Source organism: Thermobia domestica, chromosome 12 (assembly GCF_964235325.1).
Source record: "Thermobia domestica chromosome 12, izTheDome1.hap1.1, whole genome shotgun sequence".
NCBI lineage: Eukaryota > Metazoa > Arthropoda > Insecta > Zygentoma > Lepismatidae > Thermobia > Thermobia domestica.
Genome location: NC_137465.1, coordinates 155934631 through 155959182, shown reverse-complemented (window position 1 = coordinate 155959182; position 24552 = coordinate 155934631). Strand labels below are relative to the sequence as shown.

General features: G+C 35.9%; 1 protein-coding gene across 1 annotated transcript in view; it reads right to left on the bottom strand.

The window, feature by feature from the left end:
* Positions 1–24552, bottom strand: part of nan (transient receptor potential cation channel subfamily V member nanchung) — a 743452-nt gene that overhangs the window by 254269 nt on the left and 464631 nt on the right. Inside the window, exons 9-11 of the mRNA XM_081734312.1 lie at positions 20780–20862; positions 17897–18198; positions 14013–14404 (exon numbers count right to left, since the gene is read on the bottom strand). Of these exons, the coding sequence (XP_081590438.1) occupies positions 14013–14404; positions 17897–18198; positions 20780–20862 (777 nt within the window). The remainder of the gene's footprint in view (positions 1–14012; positions 14405–17896; positions 18199–20779; positions 20863–24552) is intronic.

The window sequence follows — 24552 nt, the reverse complement described above, 5'->3', positions numbered from 1 at the left end:
AAGCAAGCTCTGGCCAGAACACGACCAGAATGGGAGAACAGACATGATAAACTTATTGTTCAACATGATAACGCTCGCCCACATGTCGCAAAACCGGTCAAAACCTATTTAGAAAATGTCGGATGGGAAGTTTTACCCCACCCGCCGTATTCACCAGACGTTGCTCCTTCGGACTACTACTTGTTCGATTGCATGAACAACGATTTGATTGGACAGCGGTTTACTTCTTCAGAAGATATCGAAACATGGGTCTCTGACTGGATCGCTTCCAAGGATGAGGACTTCTTTCGCCACGGAATCCGTACATTGCCTGACAGATGGGCGAAAGTGGTGGCTAGCGATGGACAATATTTTTCTTAAGGTATTTATGTATTTTGTGTTTGTACTACAGCTTCAATGTGTGCGTACCAACCACACGAATTAATTCCTAGACCAAATACAATACTGAATCGTAATGTAGCTGTATTCTAAGTTTGTCAACAGTAAATGATAGGTTCTTTACATTGCCTTACTCCCTGAACAACATAAGGAGTTGTATCTTAAAAAGATAAGAGAAATAGGAAGCATTAAGGAAAATCTAATGTTCTTCTTCCACACACACCCATCACTTACAAACACATGCGGTTTACTGTATTCTTACATTAGCATAACTTACCCACATTCTTTTACACAATTAGAGGAAATGCCACGCAGTCCGAAAAAAGTCCGGTTGTTGTTTACCTGGCAGCGACCCACATTCTAAATAACAAGTTTTTTCGGGACAACACATGTTTTGAAAAATAATTTTGCCCTTTGCTATTTTCAAAAACTAAAGCAATAACTATTGCCAATTTCTTTCCTTAACATAAATTGCATCTAAAGGCGTCGCTTTTTGTGATCTTTTCCTTTTTAACGCCGCTTCAGATGAGCAATGCAAACGCATGTACCATTCACGCGAGAAAAATCAAAAACATCGTAAACCGATTGCAAAAAACGCGGTTCTCTTCACATAATATCACTATACCTGCACTCCAAGTAATAAAACTATTTATAGGACCATTCACAGGATGGTTCAGAAATAACGCAAGGAATCAAAGAACGTTATTAATACAAGAACTGAAACACAGACAATACACATACACTATCTAAACGGTCTCCACAGAAACATATTTTCATTCCCTCATTTTAAAATATAATATTTTTATAACTCTGTTTACTCAATACTAAAGTCCATTCTAAACAAGAAGCAAATTGACAGCTCAAAAACACGTGCAAGTTTGTTTTGAAAAAAGGAGTCTACGTCACACAGCTATTGCATCACTCAGCGAGGGTCGAATCATAAACGCCCTTTTACCAACAGTGGGTAGAGGGTTTCCTTGGCAACAGACCTTAACATTCCAATGTTGCCGCTAGTAAACACGTGTTTTCAGAAAGAAAGAAGATATTTTTAGTGTTTCGTTTCCTTGTGTGTGGGAGTGATTTCTAGATTATTCTTGTGCATTCGAGTTTTATCTTTGTGTACAATTCTGTAAACATATTTGTATATGTGAGATATTTTGTTGTATATATCGTGTGGTGTTGTGTGTTTGTGTATATATATATATATTTATATTTGTGTATATAACGAATATATAGGCTATTTTAAATAATGTCCAGTGAAATGGAGGACATTCTCCCTGCAAAACGGCCGAGAACACATTCTTCTGAAAGAAAAAACGTTTTAGGGAAAGGTATTCCTATTAAAGGACAATCAAGGGAAATTATTTGCTCGGTTCGGGACTATTTCGAACAGGAAAGGGACAATGGAGGACCGATTATCCCTGTAAATAAGGTGCTTGACAGGACTGCCGCTGCTGTAAAAGTAAATAAATGTACCATCGTGAAAATTGGCAAGGAGAAGTTCGAAAATGAAGAAAATCAATCCGGGTCTTCAAAATTAGAAACTCCAGGTAAGAAGAGAAAAGTAAGTAAACGTGTGACGAATTTGGATACTTTCCAAAAAGACGCAATACGGCTACATATTTATTCTTATTATCAACAGAAGGAGCACCCCACTCTCCTGAAATTACACGCGTCACTCCAAGAAAACGAACTTTTTCAAGGAAGCAAAACATCCTGGTATAGTATTATTAAAAAGTTGGGGGTTTCGTATAAGAAAATAAATGGAAGGAGACTTTTAAGGGAGAAGCCGGACGTTTCTGCGTGGCGATGTAGATTTCTTCGGAAAATATTAAAACATAATTTTGATAATATAGTCTGGCTTGATGAAACCTGGGTGAACGTGAACCACAGCGTTAGTAAAGGATGGACCGACGACACGCTTCAGGGCACAATGGGATTGTCGTTAGGTAGAGGGGGAAGGATTATACTTCTTCATGCCGGTACGTCTTCTGGGTTCCTCCCAAACTGTTCCCTTCTCTTCACATCGAAGAAAACAGGAGATTATCATGAGGAAATGAACCAATTTCTTCAGTGGTTTCAGGAATCTCTTCTAACCGAACTGCACACGCCATCCATTATTGCTATGGATAACGCAAAATACCATTCAGTTATTGCTGACAAAGCTCCTACTATGGCCACTAGAAAAGATGACATTGTTCGTTGGTTAATTCAACGCAACGTGGAGGTTCGAGATGATTTGAGAAAAGCAGAATTAATGCAACTCGTGCAAAGATACAAACCCCAATTCCCCACATACGTCATTGACAAAATCGCAACTCAACATGGACATAAAGTAGTGAGACTTCTCCCTTACCATTGTCACTTCAATGCCATAGAACTTATTTGGGCACAAATTAAAGGGTACGTTGGCCGTAAAAATAAAAGTTTCACCATGTCGTCTGTTGTAAAATTAACAGAAGAAGTCATAGCCTCAATTACGCCAGAAAACTGGAGAGATGCAGTTAACCATACGTATAAAGTTATTCAAGCTGCATGGAAAAACGAAGGTGTGCTTGAAGAAAGTCTAGAACAATTAATAATAAGTGTTGGTGGTTCCAGTGATTCATCTGGTGAATTGGAGCTTAGTAGCACTGACATCACTAGTAATGATGATGATGACTTGAGTGGAGTCTATCCACTGGAATAAATTACATTTCAGGTATGTCTGATTCTAAATTATGCTTGCATTACTTTTCTAGGCCTATACTGAAATAAAATGAAAATAGTAGTTCTTTCAGAAAATTTGTTCCGGGGGGAAGACACATGTAGTATTCTGGGGAGCACTGCTAGTACTATTTTATTTATTATTATATGATAAGACGTATTATTTTGATCTCGTCCGGGGGCACTCTCAGAGCTCCGGGGGGGGCAGTGCCACCCCAAAAACATGTCTGGAAGAAACCCTGAATGACAAAAGCACACTTTTTTTTTTTTTTTTTTTTTTGGACAGCACAATATATATAATATGTTCCAGTGACAAAAAATTGAAAAAGCAAAATCGTCGCGGGAACCAAAAATTGTTTACTGAACTCATTGCAGAAATACTTGTTTCTTATGTTTGGTCAGTATAGTACCGTAGAACGGGGTGAAACAGATCACTAGCACACACCTACATTGAAAGAGTGCTGTCACCTATCGTTTCAAATTGAGTGTAGGAAATATATCATGAAAAGAAGGGTGATTAGACACGAGATCTTTGAGAATAGAAAGTTAGAGTATGATGCATGCAGATTGTGTGTATAGTACAAATTTGCTTAATGGTAAAAACGTAATTATTGCAGAACCCTGTTTCCGTTATATTGGTGTGACTACAGTACGCAGTTATAGCTTTTAGCATCTGCTAAAGAAACAACATAGAAAAGTAAAAAACTAAAGATCATTTATTTGTAAATATTTGTTGACAAATTTCTAACAAATGCATATTTCTACCAGCTCCAAATTTCAGATGAATCCGGACATTCAGAAGTGTTTTGTAAGTTCTTTTTATCCTCATGATTTGTTTATATTTTTCATTTATTTTTTCCTTATAAGCATTTAAAAGATGTTCTACTGTTTAAAAAAACACATTTAAAAAGAATACTTTCTTTACAATCACAAGCAAGATTTCATTTCTCTCTCTCTCTCTCTCTCTCTCTCTCTCTCTCTCTCTCTCTCTCTGTCACATAAACACACACACACACACAGCCCTCCCCCTTCCAAACATGCAGAAACTGGGAGACAAACATATCTTTTCATCCATCCAAACAAATCAATATTTAGAGATTTTCTTTTTCGTTGACTCACAAGACAGTTCTAGCCCGAGAACTAACCGGGATGCGCACGAAGTGGCAACAGCGTACCACGTGCTTCTCCAAACGTCAATTTGCTTCTAGTTTAGAATGGACTATAGTAATATACGTACTATATAGAGCACTATAGCGCTAAGGATCAAGAATATCATTATTACTACAACAATTGGAATACAAATATTACAGACACACTAACCAAATGGTGTCTACACAAATATATTTTCATTTCCTCCGTTTTTTATTGCTCTCTTTTATATCGTACCACTAGAAAGATATAAAACCTATAGTGTAATAAACCCAATTATAGTCCCTTCATCATTGTAATAACGATAGAGAACAAAGAATTTTACTACCCCTATTTGGATACATTTCTCTATCTCATTACTCAGGGCTTTTGGTTTTTAGTTATTAGATTTTATTGCGTTGTGTGTGTTCTAATTCCGTGAGTTACAAATTCTGAATGAATTCTACGCCATGAACTCTGTAAATAATTCCAAAATAAGTCATTTTCCTAGCTTTCCGTTGAAGAAAAACTTCCAATTAATGAACTTGGATGGCCTTTGCTAGAGAGACAATGCGCAGTGCATCAAAACAGGCAAATGTTAATTCAAGAGGTTATTCAGAAATATATTTTGCTTTCCGTATCTATTGTTTGGTGGTGAAGAATTGTGGACAAAATTAGGTATAACAGATTTAAGTCATTTATGCTCAAACATGAAGAACATAAAAATACAAATCTTCGGGTTCACATTTGTGAAGTGATGTAAAATTCACACTTTTTAGAAAAGTAAATATTACTTCGCAGTTGGACAGTTCTCATAGTAGAAAATTTGAAGAGCACATAGAAAACATCAAACAGAAAAGATGCATACTGAATATGATCATAAACTATGTTCATTTTCGAGCCGTTTTAAACTAATTTAAAGGGAACACGACCAAACTGACCCGACCTCCAACCCGGGAGTATTTAGAAGGTTAATAATTTTTAGCTCACAATTAGACGTTGCTTTGAGAAAACCTTTAGAAAACTTACAGAGCTTAAAGGGACATCCAAAACGATCTAGAATGAGCTCCTACAGGTAATGCTTGAGGTTTGTCAGGATGAAATACCATACGAAATTAACGAAGCTGATTTCCTGGCTATTATAGCTGATAAAACAAATGATCTCAAGTATATTTCAAAAAAATGTACTTCATATTGAATCGATATTATTGTTTTACGGTATGTAATTCAATGCTGCCACGAACTGTTTTCAGTCTACGCTATAGATAAATTTCGATCACTGTCAGGGATATGGGTTTGTTAGAATTAATTGTACACATTAATCTAAGAAATAATTTAGTGAATCTACAAAGCTTATGAAGTTGATAATAACTGTGCCTATGACGACAACAGAAGGAGAAAGGCGTTTTTGCACATTGAATAGAATTAAAACATTTTAAAAAATTCTGTTTCAAGAAACGTTATCAGTAAGGCTAGGGAGTTTATGTTATAACATACATTTATTTTACATGGAAATCGAATAATGGGGTGAGATCTTTACGTTTCAAGCAAAAGCCAACTGAAATAAGCAAAATTGATAGAACATTTTTTGACATATTTTTCACAGTTTTCAATTTGGGAACACACTTTTTCACTTTTCTTATGATAAGACATATTTCTGTATATATTTTGCAATATACTTGCAAAAAGTCGATATTTTTAACTTTTTCTTATATGCCTTCTGTCAAAGTAATCAAATCCGCGTTCTCGTTGTGATCGATTGAACTTGCATCAGACTATGCGAAACGCATTTGGTTTCCTACCAGGTTAAAATTTAATACGGGATAAGTAATAACACCTTGCGTTATAATACCGAAAATGGTTTAAAACAAAAAGCACTCTGGTCATTATTAAACTTGCGGACGACAATCACAACTGTTCTTTTTTCTTTACATTTTTTTCTTTTTAACAAAAACAAACAAATTAGCATTTTGTGCTGAAAAAATAGTTATTTTTGCGTCAGTCAAAATCAGCAGTAGTTTAAGCCAGGGGTGCAGCGGAGTGAGTGTAGAGAATGCCTCCTGTGAAGCAATCTGTTTCGTTGAAGTTGAGAGCATACGTTGCACAATTTGAGAGCGATGTGTACTCTACAGATGACAAAATATTGTTCTGTATATTCTGTGAATCCAGTGTGGATCTTCTGTATTACAACATTTAAATACGACGAAGCATAAAACAAATGTGTATAGTAAGAAAACGAAATCACAAACGCTACTTTAACATCTGATATCGTCCCAGAGTAGTCGAATGTTCTCTTTCTCGAAGGACCTATGTAAAGCATTTATCGCGTCTGACATCCCTTTGTGAAAGTTGGAAAACCGTAATCTTCGTGAGTTTTTGGAGAATTACTAAAACAAGGAAATTCCTCAAAAATACACACTTAGGAAGGCCTATGTGAAAAATATCTATAATGAAACTATGTATAACGTCCGGCAGAAAGTGCAAAATGAAAATTTCTGGTTATCAGTGGACGAAACGACAGACTGTTTCGGACGTTATATAGCCAATTTTGTGCTTGGTATTTTGGAACCGGAACAGGCTGGAGAAATTTTCCTTGTGCATGTTCAGCAGTTGAAGAAAGTTAACCATTCTACAATCGCTGGCTGTATTGAAAACGCAAAGCAGATGGTTTATCCAGAAGGCGTTCCTCGTGACAGGCTTCCCGTACTTGTAACGGATGCAGCTAGGTATATGGTGAATGCAGGAGAAGCCTTCCCAAAATGATCCACATTACTTGTCTGACACAAGGAGTCCATAGAGTATATGAAGAAATTGGAGCAAGATACCCCAACGTTCATCGCTTTGTGTCAAATATGAAGAAAATGTTCTTGAAGTGTCCATCAGGACGCGAGGCCCCAAAGGATTTTGCACCGGATATTGCTTCGTCAACAACGCTTATGGAGACACGGTAGGGAAAATGGTTAAAGCAATTCAATATTAATGCACCAATCTGCCTATTCTTGCCGAAATAGTTGCTGGATTTCAGACTGAAGATCGAGCATTATTATTGTTGTTCAGGAATGCTTGGTGATATTAAATTAAAACATGATATTGTGAACATTTCTGCAAATTTTGGATTTCTGGTGTCATCTATTGAGCGATTGGGGACAAATGGTCTCACTGTACAACACTGTCTTGAAACCGTTGAAGATGTTAGAACAAAGTTGTCAACAGCAAAGGGTCCAATAGCAGACTTGGTGAAAGAGAAGTTCGCTGCCAGCCTGAACAATAATCCTGGATATGGCAATTTCACCAGCATCGCTGCTGTTCTGAATGGTGACGGAGAATTAACTCTCAAAAATGTTGAAGAAGATTTAACACCTGCAGATACAGTATGTTTGAGGTTTGCTCCTTTGACTTTGTGCTATGTAGAACGTACATTCTCACGCTACAAGTCGCTGCTTGTAGATAATAGGCGAACTTTCACGAAAGAGAACCTGAAAATTTTCGTGTCACAATGCAGTGCTTAAAATTACTTTTGCCTATTGATTTGTCCGTTCTTTATTTTTCATTTTCAAGTTTATAACATAGTATGACATTAAAATATATAAATTCTCTCCATTTGTGTATGTGTGTTCAACTAAAAGAAACTGAAATGACAAGTCCTAGAGATTCGTTACAAGGTGTGCAAATTAACTCAAGAAACCTTCTATAATTATTGTCTTATTGAAAATTGTTCCTTTTGTAACCGTAACGTAAGTAAAATAAAACATTAAAAAATACGATAGAACTTTCCTTTAAAGATCTGTTTAGAAACACAACTGGAAAATGTTCCTTTTGTAGCTGTCAACTAAGTTCAAATAAAACATTTTAAAATATACCGAAAAAATGAAACCACAAAATGTTCCCTAAAAATGAGTTTTTAAATTAAGTACTCATACTCTATTTCTTTTTCTGTTTTGGAAGATGACATTTTTTGACTTTTTTAAATTATCGTTACATTTTTTAAAGTTTTTATGACATATTTGCATACATATATTACAGTTTTATAGGGAATAAAATCACGAGCTCTAGTTATCAGTATTAGTATTCATAAAAAAAGACCAGATAAAGGGAATACCAGACTTTAACGATTTGTAATAGAAAATTTCCTGCAATCAATAGGAGGAGAATATATATTTTTTATTAATATAAGATGAGTAATTGGATAAAATGTTTTAATGTTTAGTTTTTGTCATAATTATAGTGCGTCTAAATTTATGTTGATTAATAAATGAATAGAGTTTCTATCTTCTGTCTCCGATTGTTCGTAGTGCAACACCCGAGACTAGCATTCACCGGCCGCCACTGGCTGAGTGGCAGAATGTTCACCTCTAGTGGTTTGGATTCCAGGTCAGGTCCTATTTTGCGCCCAGTAGTCTTTGTGGTAAATGAACATCGTGTGCATGTGTTTTGTTGGTGTTTTCCCGTTTTCTCCCACTACCACCTCATTCATTCTCATCATTACCGTTTTCTTTAGCCTATAAGGCATAACAGTGGGACATAGAGCTGATATATTTGTGGTATATGTATACTTCATACTGTGAACTAATGTTAAATTTTAATCATAGTACATATAGGTTCGGAGTAAAAGTAGGTTTTTGAATTTACACTTGTGAATAAATACTTTTCATGAAGTAAATTTGATATAGATCTATTGCTGATTTTTTAAAAACATTTTTAGTTCACTTTTGAGTAACAAAGTAACTATAAAAATACATTTCTTTTACCTTTGGGGTAAAAATACATTCATAAAGCTTTGCGCGATGGTCTGTGCACATAGATGAGAGACGCTTTCTTTTGCCAGAGGGATTTCATAAGCGTTATAATGTAATTCTACAATGGTTATCTGGTTCGTTGTTGAACGCGACAAACGCATTTGTGAGCAAAATTAGTTTCCATTTTAATCGAAAGAGCTCAAAAAAGTTTATTTTATATTCACTTTCAAAGCAGTACGTTTCATACATAGCACACAAAGCGTACTTACTAAATTTCAGAACTTTGGATACATCATAACATAATACAAATAATCTGCATTTTGTTTATTCAAAAGAGGTTTTATGTATTACTTTCTTTTTCACTTATGTCAATATCGTACAGGATACATATCATTTATATATACTTTAGAACATTAATTAATACTATTTATTTATTGTACTTTTGGATGCTTTTTTCTTTGATCGAAATAATGGTTTATTCAGGAACTTTCAGAAGATATAAAAAAATTCTCTCGTAGAATTGGGTGCTCATTTACGTCCGAGTAGAATTAAAAGTTAGAAGACAGAAACGAAATATAATAAACTGAAACATTTCTTTTGTTTCTAGCCAATACTTTGCCGTTTTCTAAAGTTTCTCATTTACATACTAAGTATTATACAGAGAGAGTATTAGAGTATTAGCTGGTATATATATTAGCATATATATACAGAGTGCGATAGCTATTTGGGAAGAAAATAACATCCACTGAGAAAAGGAGCAGAGACTGAAGATAGAGCATTGAATGTTCATTGAACTTATGTACACGTGAAGACAGACCCAATACAGGGTATTATTCTATGAAACTGCCATCTGAAGCAATAGCAACCTCTAAAGGGTGTTGAAACCCTCGAGAGGCATGAATTAGGTGGATCCTGTGAATGTTTGTCATGGTATCTGATCTGGCACCTTGACTAAAGAAATGTGGAGGCATCACGTCGCCCTCACTGCTCACGACCCCCAGAACCATTACAGAGGCGGGGAACTCGGCGTGCATGACGGTCGGAACTTCCTCGACTGTTTTACACAGGCATCGATCATTTCTGTGGTTCACCTTCTGGTCCTGAATGAAATTTTCTCACCTGAGAAGAACTAGAGCATTTATGGCTGCTCCGGATGTTTCAACTTGTTCAAAAGGCATCTCACGCGGGCCATTCTATTCTCCCTGGTACTCGTGGACATGAACTGGCCTCCTCACATCATGTACGACTTGTAACGGAGGTCTTCATGCGCCATACGGTAATGGTGGCCTCGTCAACCTGCTTATCACTTGAGGTGCACTCTGGACCTGGCTGGTTCCGCTTTCACAACAGCTTGGACGGAAGTGACGAATTTGGGCGTCTTGGTCCTATCCGAGTGCTGACAATGTCGTTTCCTGTGGGAAACGGTTTTTACATCATCACCCACAGCCTCCAGTTCTCTCCGAACTTTGAAGACGAATGACCGGGTGACTTTCAAGAAGGCAGCGATGTTGGAATCGGTGTGTCCTGCAGCCAAGGAGACTGCATGCCTCTTAATTACCTGAAATAGCCTAAGGTTTGCATGTTTACCTGCAACAAAAAGGGATGTGTTACTATGATCTACAAGATACTGTGTCACTTATATTATGAGTTCTGAAGCAGCTGCCGCACCCTATATATATATATATATATATATATATATATATATATATATATATATATATATATATACACCACAAGACATCAAGATAAGAAAAAAAGTATGGACCAACCTGGATGCAGACATCTGTTATTTCGGAGCTATAGGCTGATGAAAACATGAAAAGTGGACTTTAAAATCCTGAAGTACTCACGCAACAATTTGTATATTCAGCTACGGGAATATAATTTGAAGTACTCATCAACTATTACTATAAAAATTGCTACGGAAGTACTGCAGGTTTTTTAAACTTTGATATTTGGATAGGGAAATTTCTAGTTCCTAAATGAAGTCTTGACCCGACTACAGAAGGTCCCATAGTATGAAAGCAATGTACCTTTAAAGTTCATTTTTCATGTTTTCGGCAGAATATAACTCCGAAATAACGGATTTCTGCACCCAGATTGGTCTATGCCTTTTGTCGTAACTTGGTGTCAGGAATCACCTCCCAAACGTTATCGGTGTTGTTTTGAAACTACCTGTATATATATATATATATATATATAGAGAGAGAGAGAGAGAGAGAGAGAGAGAGAGAGAGAGAGAGAGAGATAATACCACCTATTACTACCTATTTTTGCATGTGCCAGAAGCAGTGTTGCCAACAACCTCTGAAGAAAATTGGCTAGATGGCCTTCAGAAATAAGCTTTTTTACGTAAAGAATGGCTAGATCTTGAACTGCTAACCTATAACCCGCATTCTAGATTTTAAACCCCTTTTTGTTTGTAGGATTATAAATGAGTTATAATAAAATTTGAAATGTTGAATTTTATTCACTCAAGACTAACAAGCACATACATGGCTTTAAATTATACTAAAATCCATCAACAATTAATCTGATTTATGAAAGTTAAAACCATGTTATCAGTTCAATTGAAATAAGGCATCATCGATGACGTCGCAGCTAGCCGAGGCGCTGGAACTCGATGCACCATCGTTGGATTGTGATTTGGTTGTGTTTGTGTAGATTGTCATTGTCCCAATTTTCAGTAATACTTCTTTCGGCAGGTCATACTCCTTACAAACACTTCTTATTTCCCCGAACACGCACATGCAGTGGCGTATTTACGATTTTATTTCGGGGGGCTTCGCTAACTTTTGGGAGGGGAGCTTTGCCTGGAAATGTGAAAATTCGGCAAGATATTTGAATTACTTTACTATGGTAATTAAGATTTCGGGGGAGGGGGGTGCTTAAGCCCGGAAGGCCTCTTTAAATACGCCTCTGCCCAGGTTAATCATCATGATTGCATTGAGAGTTTTTAAGTTAATTAGTTATCCTATTTGTTTCCTTCAATAAACAATTTCTGTAGTTTGAAGAACCGAACAGTTTACTAAAATTGTATTAGAAAACTTTCATTATTGCAATGAAATGATAAAATTAAAATAATTAAAAAGTAGAGAACGGGACCGTTACTGAAGCGATTTTAAAATTCTTTTTAAGTTGTAGTTAAGTAGGGCTAGTATTGTTATGTAGTTGTAAATCTGTGGGTGGGGAGAGAGAGAAGAGGAATAAAAAATAAGTGTAGTAAAACACTGGCCGCCTTATGCAGAGTTGTTTTGACACGATTAGCGTCATTCTAAAGGCTTGACTACTGCAGGAAACATCACGCCTCAGAACGACTCTGAATAAGCCTACCTATGTCTAGAGAAATGAATTAATACGATAATACGTAATGAAAACTAAGCTAAGTTTTAAAACTAACACTAAATTTTCAAAGAAAAAGTATTTTTAGAATTAATTTAACGGCTAATAAAAAAAAGCCAACAATTGCAAAAGGGTTTCATAAAATAAGCTATTTTTAAATCTATAAGTATTTCGTAGATTTCTATAGCTGATGCCTCTTCAAATAGGCTAGATTTAGCGAAAAATAGGGTACATTGGCATCACTGGGCACAAGATCCCTGTCTCATGGAAGCAATTTAAAAAGCCAAGATTGAAGAATATTATGCAGAGAAAAATACTTTTCCACGAGAGAGAAATTTAAAGATATATACCTAAAACAGTCCCTCAGTTACCTAATTTTCTAGTTAGCACGTTACTAGTGCTACAGAAGAAGCTCAAACTATTGCTTATTTGGCTGCTAGCGTAAGCAGTGTATTTAGTTTTGCGCGCTGCACTCCGTTGCTGGTAGTTCAATGTGAGCGGACGTGGCCCTATTGTTTAGCCATATACTGAATGCGAAGAAATAAAAGGGTTGCAGTTTCTTAAATCCAGGGTTGTAAACTACCTACATATGGGTATTTGTAAAAAAAAAAAAAAAAAAAAAAAAAAAAAAAAAAAAAACGTGAATGAACAAGAGATACAGTCACCAGAACATATTGGCGAAGTCAGAGTCCTGTTCAAGCCTCCCGCCGTCCTTGTTATAGTATATCGGAAATGGATTCTGCTTACATGCAGTATGTTTCATTTGTAATCCCGTGTTACGACGATTTCTTTTTAGAATTTATCAAAAAGAAAAAAAACGTACAGTCAGCCTTGTTCATAGGTATGAACTTTGCAGTAGCTCCATATTTTACTCTACATAAGTTTTCTGCAAATTAGCCACATACTGTATTCTTCCTTTCTCTTACCTTTTCTTTGCTACCATAAGTATAAAAATTGACAATGTGCAGTTGCGAGTAAAAAGAATTGAAAAAGAAACTGGATGTCTCAGTGTTAAAAATATACAATATAACCTATACATTATTGTGCTCCTGCTTAAATAACTACGGTGTACCGATGACTGTTTTCATTCCTAATTGGACCACTAGAGTCGACATGCAGTTACTGTTGAACGTAAAATATAAACAATACTTATATTTGCCAGGAATTAACTTTAGGTAGCAGACTTCAATGTTAATCATTTCGGTAAAAGACAAAAGATCCACGATAAAGAAGAAAAATTCATTTTCTCTTACTAGTTCGTGCAAATGCAAATTTCTGTATAATTTTTGAAAAATAATACTTTTCCAGGTTTGTTCAAAGAGGAGATAATGAAATTTTGGAGAGGTCAAGATAAATTTTTGAGTCATTTAAATAAGTTACCAACTAAAATTCAGCACGAAAAGTGTATAGTTAGTACAAGGAGTATATGGCTTAATCACAGCCTAGGACAAAAAGGGGTCATTCTAAACCACTTACTAATTTTCGAAACAGTTTTTGCCCCTTTTCTTATTGAAAAGGATTTGACAAAAGAGTTAACAATAAAGTCATTAACTGTGGAGACATGGACGCCGCTGTGTTAGCAATAGCTCATCTTAACTTTTGACAAATTCTAATTGAGAATCAGAAGTTTTAATTTGAATTAAAAGTTTAAGAATTACTTACCTTTGCGGAAGAGTACAAGATATTTTAGAATGACATTTTTAAAAGTTAATAACTACTTACCAAATTCTCTATGAACATGTTAAGCCCAAGGAATCTAGCTTCCCGCAGTGCAGCTGCAATATACAAAATGGCCCCGAACTCCAAAAATACTTCTCCAGTGACTCTAACTTTAGCACCTGCAGTGTCCAGTGCTAGAAGTCTACATTCTGAGCCATTCCCAGTGGCGTTCAACCAGTCGTCATACCAGGAGGGTGTATATGTTGGATGCACACTTCCTGTGGCGTACGATGAAGGGCTGGATGTTGAAGGAATTTCAGTAACCCTTGCTCTGTGTCTACCAGTGACATTTACAGCAGGTGAAGGTGTTTCTGATGAGACAAGAGCTCCAGATGTGATGCTGTGATCGACTGTTCTAATCACAGGAGATCCTGTGCTTCTGTAAGTACTGTTTTCTGCAAAAGAGCAATCCCAATATTATTATTGAAAACAATAAGTTAATTATTCTTCAATGATCAGACATTCTTGCCACTTCAAAAGTTCTATTGTTCTACTTTTCTATTGTAGTTTTAAAATTTCTTCATAAAAGTAATGAAAACACCAATCATAAATTAGCATTCAAACTAATCAAAAAAAAAATAATAAAAATTTATATACAATTTACTTAAGGCAGATCGAAGGCTCTAATTTCGAGAGAAACTTGTCTTAAAATATACATAATGGGAAAACAGAAAAATGTGTAAGAGAAATCTAAGTGTTTCATATGATTACATTGTAAAACTTCCTGCGTGACACTTATAACGTTTTACATGCCAATGTTTCACTTTTAGAGCATATTTTTCTTTCCAATACATATCTGCCATATATTTTTTTAATTGTAAAAATTTACGTTTCTGTATTAACAACACATCAGCTAGGGCAAATATCTTTAAAACCATCGATTCTTATATTTTTTTGGGCGAGCTATGTAATATGAAAGAGAAGGAAATTTTAGCTTTTATATTCTTTTTTTTTTTTTTAATTCCTGTAAATGTAGAGTTTCTTTTTAAAAAATGAAGTTTACGTGTTTGTTTAAGTTAATGCTGTGTCATTCAAAGGATAATGTTTTTCCCGTCTTTAATTTATATTGTAATTAGCTGAGTATCTTTTCCTTAGAGTTTTTTATGTTTGGAACATTGGCCTGAAACGATATATATGCTAATGCGCGGTTTGGCATAAGAAATTTCCTAATTCTCTCTATTATCCTGTCTGCTTTTTAAACTAAACAATGTGTGTGCGTCTTGAAACACCATTTTATTTATAATATCCACACTTGATGACAATAAAATTGATTTAAATGAAGTTGAGTTTCCGAACTTTTCAGAGGTCATTCGACGCATATTTAGTTTCACCTTTTGTTATAAAAAAATTAATTCTTATGGTAGCTTATGCTATTCTTACACAATGTCTGCGTTTCATATTTAGTCTAGGTATAAAATACTAAATCTAACTCAATCTAAGTTCAAAACAAATATAGCCATAGTTCATAGATATTCATATATTATTAGTCTTATATGCAATTGTGATTTGTGACTAAAGTTCTGCCAGAATGTGGAGGTTACTTACACTAGAAAGGATGATTAGCTGTTTGGAAACCCCATTGGGTGACAATCAATTATTACATCAGCCTTCATTCCCTGGGAGAAGGGAAGTATAGTAAGAGAGAAACATTTGGGAAGCAGCTATTATGTTGTATACCAAAAATAATATACATGTATTTATGTTACTTGACCTGCAATACAATATGTGTTTGAGAGGACAGCCTTTTACAAACATATTGTGCCTAAATTATGCAAATAGTGTGGGAAGAGATTACATCAAGACCGCTTCTCTTCGCGCTATGGCAAAACAATGTAAAATGTAGTGTCGTGTGCAGGAAAATATTGTTTTATTATGTACTTTGTTCTTTTCTCAATATTGCATATGCTCTTTTCTCACTTGAATAATCCAAGAGCAGAAGATTAACACCCTCGTTGCAACTAACATCATATGTATATCCTTGTGTTCTGTTACTGCATTTCATGTCATCGTATGCATTACATACCATGCTCAGGTCGACTTCTTCTGTATGCCTAACCAGATAAATATAGCAATAAATAAATAAATCCTGGTATCTATCTCCCAATGAATGTGCCCCAGAGAAGGCGTTACGTTGTACGGCCCGCCCATCTTCTGATGGGAATGAAAATATACATTTCAAAAAAAAAAAAAATTGCCATACATGAAATGTATTATAAAACAATATATAATCCCTATTCAACAAGTTGATTTTTAAGCACTTCGTTTTACCAAAGATCCCTTATATAAAAGAATATCGAGATCCACTTGACAAGTTACAAATTTAGATGTGCTTTAAAAGTTCTCCAGAAAGAACGGTCCGACAAATATCATTGTCCAGTATATTACAAAGTTAGGCCCGAAAAACCCGAGAAATATGATTGTGTATTTAAAAATTTACGGTCCGAACTCGGCCTACGCCTGTGTCCAAGCCTGTGCATACCTCGCATATATACGTTATATTGATATGTATGTATATATACAAAACGGGTTGTTAAAAAATTAGAATAACATCACTGGGTAGGTACTGGCAGTATCTGAACGAAATTTAGTGAGCGAGTGACACATCGTCTAAGAAACGAAGATCAGGGCAACAGAGGCTGTGTTTCATAGCTTCGCACAAGAGGGAGCTTCTGAGTTTGGTTCACCGAGTTTATTACCTTTGTTAATATTTTAATTTCTTTTTCACGTGTAGGTCATTTCGCTATTAATATTTTTAACATATTATTAATATCTACATAAAATTTATTTGTCTTGAAGTAAAATAAATATTCAGGTAAGTTGGCGGTAATATTCTTAATTGGTAATTAATCTTGGGTTAAAATACTGCACTTTTCGTTAGTCTCATCACATAAATTTTGAGATCTAAGCTTTAAAGTGAGACATTGGCTGATTTTCTTATAAAATTTATTAATCTATTAAATTACTAATTCAACTTAAAATGTATGTATAGCTGTGTCAGAAAACATGTTAATTAAAAGTAAAATAGCGATGCAGTCCACTATGAATTGAAGATTAGCAAGTTGATGATGAAGGTATAGTTTGTTTTGCAAACAACTAGACACACATTCTTTTGGTTGTTGAGCTTACCACATGGATGTGGTAGTGCCGCTATTTACAGCACCGAGGCCATATGAGGCTGGATCAACAGTTTAAGATGAACTTCTAACCATCATGATGCGTTCAAATTTGAATTCTTTCCTACAGGAAATCCCACAAGAGTCCTAAGGCCCCAAAGTGCATACTGTAGTTTCAAGACTGGAAGGTAATGCCCCACACATTTCTGTCCGAAAACACTTAACGTTTCTAACAGGATCGATGCTATATGGGAGATAACCCTTCAGTATTACTTGGGATTCAAACCACGTGAACTCTAACCGGGAATCGATTCCAAGATCTCTCCCGCTGAAGAGAGACGCGTTACTTTATATGTGTTTCTATAGGTGCTGTTATATCACAGAAATCATCTTTTCCAAATGGAAATCTTTACTTCAAATTTATGTTTCAATTTTTTTTTTCCGGATGGATTAAAATGTAGATCCTAAAGAGAGAGATATGTGGCCAGGATTTCTTGAACAAGATCTGCCACTTACTTCTAACCAAACTCAACTGCAAGTAATAAATAAACTTCATTGGGAACCCTTCCCTATTTCACACTGCGTATACAAATAATTGTCGTGTTGAATGATAAAAGTTTTCCTTTTTGCCTATAACATAATGATACAAGAAAAACTAAACTGTTGAAGAACCTTCTCCATGATACAGCATAACCATCTGAAAGCAAAACGAAAATAATAATAACAGAACAGATAATAATAATAATAAAATAAAATATGGCAATATATACATACCAACCATATCCGCAGAAACATTTTCAGGAACATGTCTTTTAACGTGTCCCGTTGCTGCCAGAGCCATATGAATAAGTTCAATAGAGGTGAGACCCATACTAATGCCTCTATGCTTAGGTCCTGTAAGACCTTCCGCTGTGAGGTTGGGCATCGGCGTGCTGAATATGGTGGTGGTTGGAGTCGTATAGGTTGTACTTGTACTCGTTGCATTCCAATAGTTCACAGGAGGCCCCGGTCGAAGAGTAAAACAAACCAATGATATTAAGAAATAGAAGAGGAAGAGAAAAAATTGGCGATAAAACCTGAAACAACAAGAATGCGATACACAGGACATATATAAAAACATAAATACAGGTATAACTACTAAATACTGATTTGAAGTTAACTTACATCTTGATGATGTGAATTAATGATGAAAAATCAAGTTGAACTTCTATAGCTCCTAAACTAGGAAGCTCTCAAGCACAGCTCAAAAGATTACTTTGAAACTACAGGGCTATTCTTTTTTTTTATCTCTTTTTTTTTATCCTATGGGGCTATTCTTTTTTTTTAAGCCACCAGAGAAAAACCACACAAGAAGGCGAAACAGGGACAAGAGAAAACTCCTTGTGGTCGCCCACCCACACACACACTGATAGACAGACTATGCCGCTCAATTGTTCTAGAGCACTGGTTCTCAAACTAATTTCTATAATGAACCTCATTTCATCACATGCTCTTGCCAGCGACCCTCTTATAATTTGTGGTTTGCAATAAGCTTCTGTGGGATCTTTAATATACATATTGCAAAGATCTTACGATATCCGTCTATTTCTATAATAGTAGAATCCATTTTTTGTATATAGTGGATACAGTAACTTTCGTTAAAGTGAATGGATTAAAACAAAATTTGGTCAGTTCATTCATATTACAAATGTCGAATACGATCCGTCATACTGTTTCAAAATAGAGGCAGTTTGAAAATTTTAAAACTTTATAACTCCCTTAATTTTTAGATCTTATGATAAAAACATAAAGTGATTTCTAATTTTGGTTTTTAAAAATTTGGACAGTTTTTTTTTTTTTTAATATTGAATATCTTAAATGACTTGATAACGTGAGTCACGAAGGTTGAACTGGACATTGCCGCACTAGTGAAATCACACCATGCTCAGGTATTTCATTAACTTTCAATTTTAATTGTATTTCAGTATCCAGGTTTTGATGCATTTGTATTTTTCTGGTACTTCAATATGCAGTTCTCATTAGTTTCAGATCGTACTTCTTTCATTTATATTGATTTTTAAACAACTCTGCACGTGTTGAAAATGTTTAGTAGAACTATTTTGTTTAGTAGACCTATTGTCGTTCTTAACAGTATGTATAAAAATTAAAAAATGTGCCTATCAGAACAAAATTTAAAATAAATGTAAAAATATTACCCGGTATTAAATTCTAATTATATTTATATCTTGTGTTTATCTTCGCGACCCCAAGTTGAGAAATCCTGTTCTACACTATCGAGTTTAAAAACGTGTTAAGCAGCATCCAAGTGTTCAGTAAGTGCAATTCGATTTCTCCAGGCGCTGGTCTTATCATTTTAGGAAACTCAGTAGCCAATTCATAAACCACAATCTACACCTAGCCCGAACCATATGATTCACGTGTTCAGCAAAGTCGTCTCCTGCTATAGTTTCCCAACCATTACCCATCTTCGTCATGTACGTCAATATCCCTTCCTTTAAACTCTGTAAAATGCATGCAGAGAGATATCACACCTATAAAGTTCCCTCCGTAACCCTTACTCATTCGACAATGAGTTGCGTCGGCTGTGAATTATGTTACGCCCATCAGACTGGTGCAATCGAATTGTATCATGTAGTTTACACTTGGAGGGTGCTTTGACTGAACTTGATACTCCACAGTGATTGGATGGTAGAACGGGATGACGAGAAGATAACGTCCAATGAACAACTTTGTCTTACCCTTGCTTCGTCATCTCACGTTTATCCTATGGTGGCTTAACGGAGGTTGAAAAAATAGTCCTCGTGGTACAAGGCTTCCAGTCAATTTTAATTTTTTAAAATATTCAATGCTACAGTAATTATTATCAGTATGCACTTCGTAGCAGATTCATAGAGTTTGTCCACAAAGTAATGAAATTAGTTGCCGCGCGGCACCCCAGTCTCCAGCAACGCGGTCACCGGCCGTTGGATTTAAGCATCGTACGCCTACCGGGCGGTGGTCGCTTCCAAGCTCTGACGCAGTAAAGATCACGCATGGCGCAAAAGCTGTTTTTGAGTTTTGTCACGGCAGAAAACGTGACAAATGAAGAATTTGCATTACATTTTGCTTTCGCCTGGGCAAAAGCACTTCTGAGACACTTGCCTTGGTCAATGAGGCTTACAAAGACGACAGTCTGTCAAGAACCCAGATTTTACGGTGATTCAGGGAGTTCAAAAACGGACGGAAGACTGTTGAAGGTACGAAGCGATCTCAACACCCTTCAACGAGTGGTTTGGATAAAAAAAAAAAAGTGGTCAATGTGAAAAATCTTCTGGACTTTTATCGTCGTTTGATCGTAAGATTAATCGCTGAAGACCTCAACATGTGGAAAATAACGGTTCACAAAATTATTTCTGAAAGTCTGCCGTAATAAAACCTCAAAAACAGCTTTTGCGCCACGCGTGATCTTTACTGCGTCAGAGCTCGGACACGACTGCCGTCCGGTGCGTTGCTTAGCTTAGAGACCCCACTACAAATTCTCCTGCCGGAGAGCGCGCTGCTGGAACTGGAGCGCTGCGCGGCAGCCAGTTTCATTACTTTGCGGACAAGCTCTGTAAGAAATAAATTCACACAATAAACGACAAAAACATGTTATGATGATTAAACACATTGGCTAACCTGAATTTCACAAATGCATTCCACTTGGCATTTAGTAAATCCACTACTACGCCATCCATCAGTTCTAGATGGCTTTCTTTGTCCTGAAAGAGAAGAAACAATCAACATCAAACATACGTCAGATTTGGTTCCTATTAAATGCTATATGTTATTCACTTTTCCGTGATTATCAATATGTCTTAAATAGTTAGTTCTCTTCTTCAATGGGATAACGACGAAATCTCCAATCCAGATGTGATGGACTGCATAGCTAAATAGACAAATTTAGTGGGGTTAGACCCTCCGGCTCTCGAAAATTGTAACAATCAGTCGGCTTGGGACCAGCCCATCGTTAATTGCCAGGCAGCTTCTTTATTGCAGACTACAAATAACATTGAAGATAAAGCCAGACTTTTAGCGGTCATGTCCCCAGAAAACGGAGCATGGCTTCAAGCTCTACCATCACCATCTCTGGGCCTACACCTATCCAATGAGAGCTTCCGAGTATCAGTTGCACTACGGTTGGGAGCAGATATATGTGAACCATACCACTGCCCCATTTGTAACACCTTTGTAGATAAAAAAAGGATTACACGGTTTGTCGTGCAAAAGCAGCGCAGGCAGACACCCACGTCATTCAAGTGTAAATGATATAATATTAAGAGCATTAATATCAGCAGGAGTCCCAGCAGTGACGAAACCGACTGGATGTAGCCGATCTGACGGAAAAAGATCCAATGGTATGACATTAGTACCTTGGAAGAAAGGAAAGGCATTGATTTGGGACTTCACATGTTCAAACACCTATGCCCCCTCCAACCTAGAATATGCCTCAGTACAAGCTGGACTCGTAGCTGCTCGAAAAGCGGAATAAATATAGCAATCTACTTGATAACTATTACTTTGTCGCAATAGCAATTGAGTCTAGCGGTTCTTGGGAAGAAGGAGGCCTCAAATTTATAAAAGAAATCGGCCACCGTCTATCAATTAAATCAGGAGATAATCGAGCAAAAGGTTTCCTGATTCAACGCATAAGCATAGCCATTCAACGTGGGAACGTGTCGGCTATAACGGGAACGTTACCCACTAGTAAAGAGCTAGAAGAAATCTTTCTTCTGTAATTGCGGAGAAGGGAGGTTAGGAGCAAAAACAGACATCATTGGTGCATCAATTTATATAGCAACCGAGCAAGGAGTATGGAGAGACAGCTCACAGTCCATATGTTTATATGAAAAATTACGGCATGAATGTTGTACCATACGTCAAGACAGTGAAATAACAAGACATGTTGGAGCCTTTGAAAGCAGAAGATTTAGTACTACCTGCCGAACATTATGGGAACAAAGTACTGAAGAATAGATATTTACTGTTTCATTTTAAATTTTCATTATATATTTGATTGTCTTATATTAAATATTTGTGTCATAAATACATTTTAAAATAAATTGCGGTTAGAAGTTGTCAAGTCTCCTGCTACCATTAGTGTATCAAAATAATAATAATAATAATAATAATAATAATAATAATAATAATAAATGCTTAAATCAAACTGTGTTAGAAACTTGTAATTCAGATACTATATAGGATTTCTAACAGATTTCATAAAGATGTTTGAAAATTGGGAGTGTAATGTGGAGATGGAAGTTGCAATAACTATAACAAAATGATTATAGCTCTACAAATCACTTAAGGTTATATACGTGAAATCTGATGCTTAGATTTGTCATTTAAAATAATTAAAAATGTATATCTTGTTGTTGAAATGTTTAGTCTCTTATGATATTTGGTCTAGAAAGGACCAGAGGATATGGGAAGAAAAATGATTAAAAGATAATAAGGTGCTCATATCTGAGAATCCCTTAAGAATTTGTGGCATGATGATAGCGTACGAAACTGTTAAGCGACAGACCCTAGTCGAGTTCCGCAAAACACTTAATTTCACACGAGGATAATCTCAAAAATGAGACTTTTATTGTTTGGGAATACGAAGAAACGTTTATTTTCAATCATGTATTTTAAAGCATGTATATTCATTATTTTTTAAAAACATAATCAGCATTTCGATTAAACATATTTCTGTAGACGCTATGTCAGTTTGTGTCGCCCATTTCATATCAGTTCGCCGTTATATATTTGAGGAAACGTTCAAACTCATCTTTCAACTTGCCGTCGTTGTTGAAGCTCGTCATGGCCGTCTGAAGTTTGCCACAATAAATGTCAGCTTTTATTGTGTTCCCAGAAGCTACGAAGTCGAGCAATAATAAAACCCTTCGATCCCAAAACGTAGTTTTCATGACTTTATCGGCTAACTCTATATGCCTCTTGTGGACGCTTTTGGCATCCGTGCATGACTCGCTACACACTTTCGTCAACTTGCGATGAATTTAAATAGGTTTAACGCATTTTGCTCTCAAAAATAAATAAATAAATAAATAAATAAATAAATAAAATAAAAAAAATAAAGAAAAGAAGAAAAAGAACTCCGCGAACTTCACACTTGACAGTAGCGCCAAGTGGAAGCTTCATTATAAAGGTTTGCCAAGCTAAGACTGTGAGTCTCAGCGAGGTGTGCGCAGACTTGATTTTAAAGATGAGATCATTGAATTTTACGTCCCACGCTTGTACCGGCTAGACTAAAGGAGACGGTAGTGATGAAATAATGAAGGACATGGTGGAATGAGAAAGTGGAAGGAAACGAAAGAACCCCGAGAAAACCCACGCACACGGTATTTGTCCACCACAAAATACACTTGGCGCGAGACTGGATCGAACCAGAGATCTCAAGCACCACAGATGAACACTCTATCACTGAGCTACCGTGGCCCCCGGCTTGTTTTTGAGGGGGGGGGGAATAACAAGTAGTAAGTAACCCAGTTTCTTCTACGATTTTCCCTGGTTAATTTTCTCCTTCACGGATTAACCTATTGTGTTATCTTCCCTACTGTTTTCTTCGCGAAATTTTTCTGACTTTCTCTACTATTCAACTTGCCTGATTCTAATACTCCATTTTTCTCCTGATTTTACATCTTTTTGAATTTTAGCTCACTCTTTACCGTGATTAGTTCTGGTCATTGTCCACATTTGATCGGGGTAATTTTGGCAATTATTTATTTAGTTTCTGAATCCTTCGTTCACATGTTTGTAATCTATCTGGTATTTCTGACAATTGACAACAGATCTTCTGGCAATTGACTAGTATAAATCTTTATGTTTCTTGAATAAGGTGTTTGCTATTAATCGCTTATTTCTCGTACAAAATTCAGTTAGTTTTTGTGGTCTTTTGTTGCGCTTTCATAGTCTATATTTTTTACTATTTTCCGTTCTACGAATTTTCTACGATCATATTCAAACCTTCTACCAGAATAAGGTACAATATGGACAAATAATAATAAGTAGAGCCCGGATTTCCATGCACAAACAAACCCCGAAATATGCATGCAAATATGCACGCAAAATATCAAAAATATGCATTAAAAATTTTAACATATGTACTGAAATATATACTAAGAAAATAAAATTTTAATATATTATAAAAATATATCACCTTAATGACCTCTGTTGCTTGAACTATGAACGTATTCCAGAAGTTTTCTTCTGTAAACCCTCTTCGTTTTCAGTGAGAACAGTTTTGGAGATGGAAACGTTACTTTCTACATCAGCAGAAATCACTGGTGCATGTGAAAAACACCAAATATTTTCTTCTGTTAAGTCCTCTTCCAATTCCAAGATTTCACCATTAAGTATATCTACAATCTGACAGATTATTTTAGACCCGGGATTTTTACCGAATACGT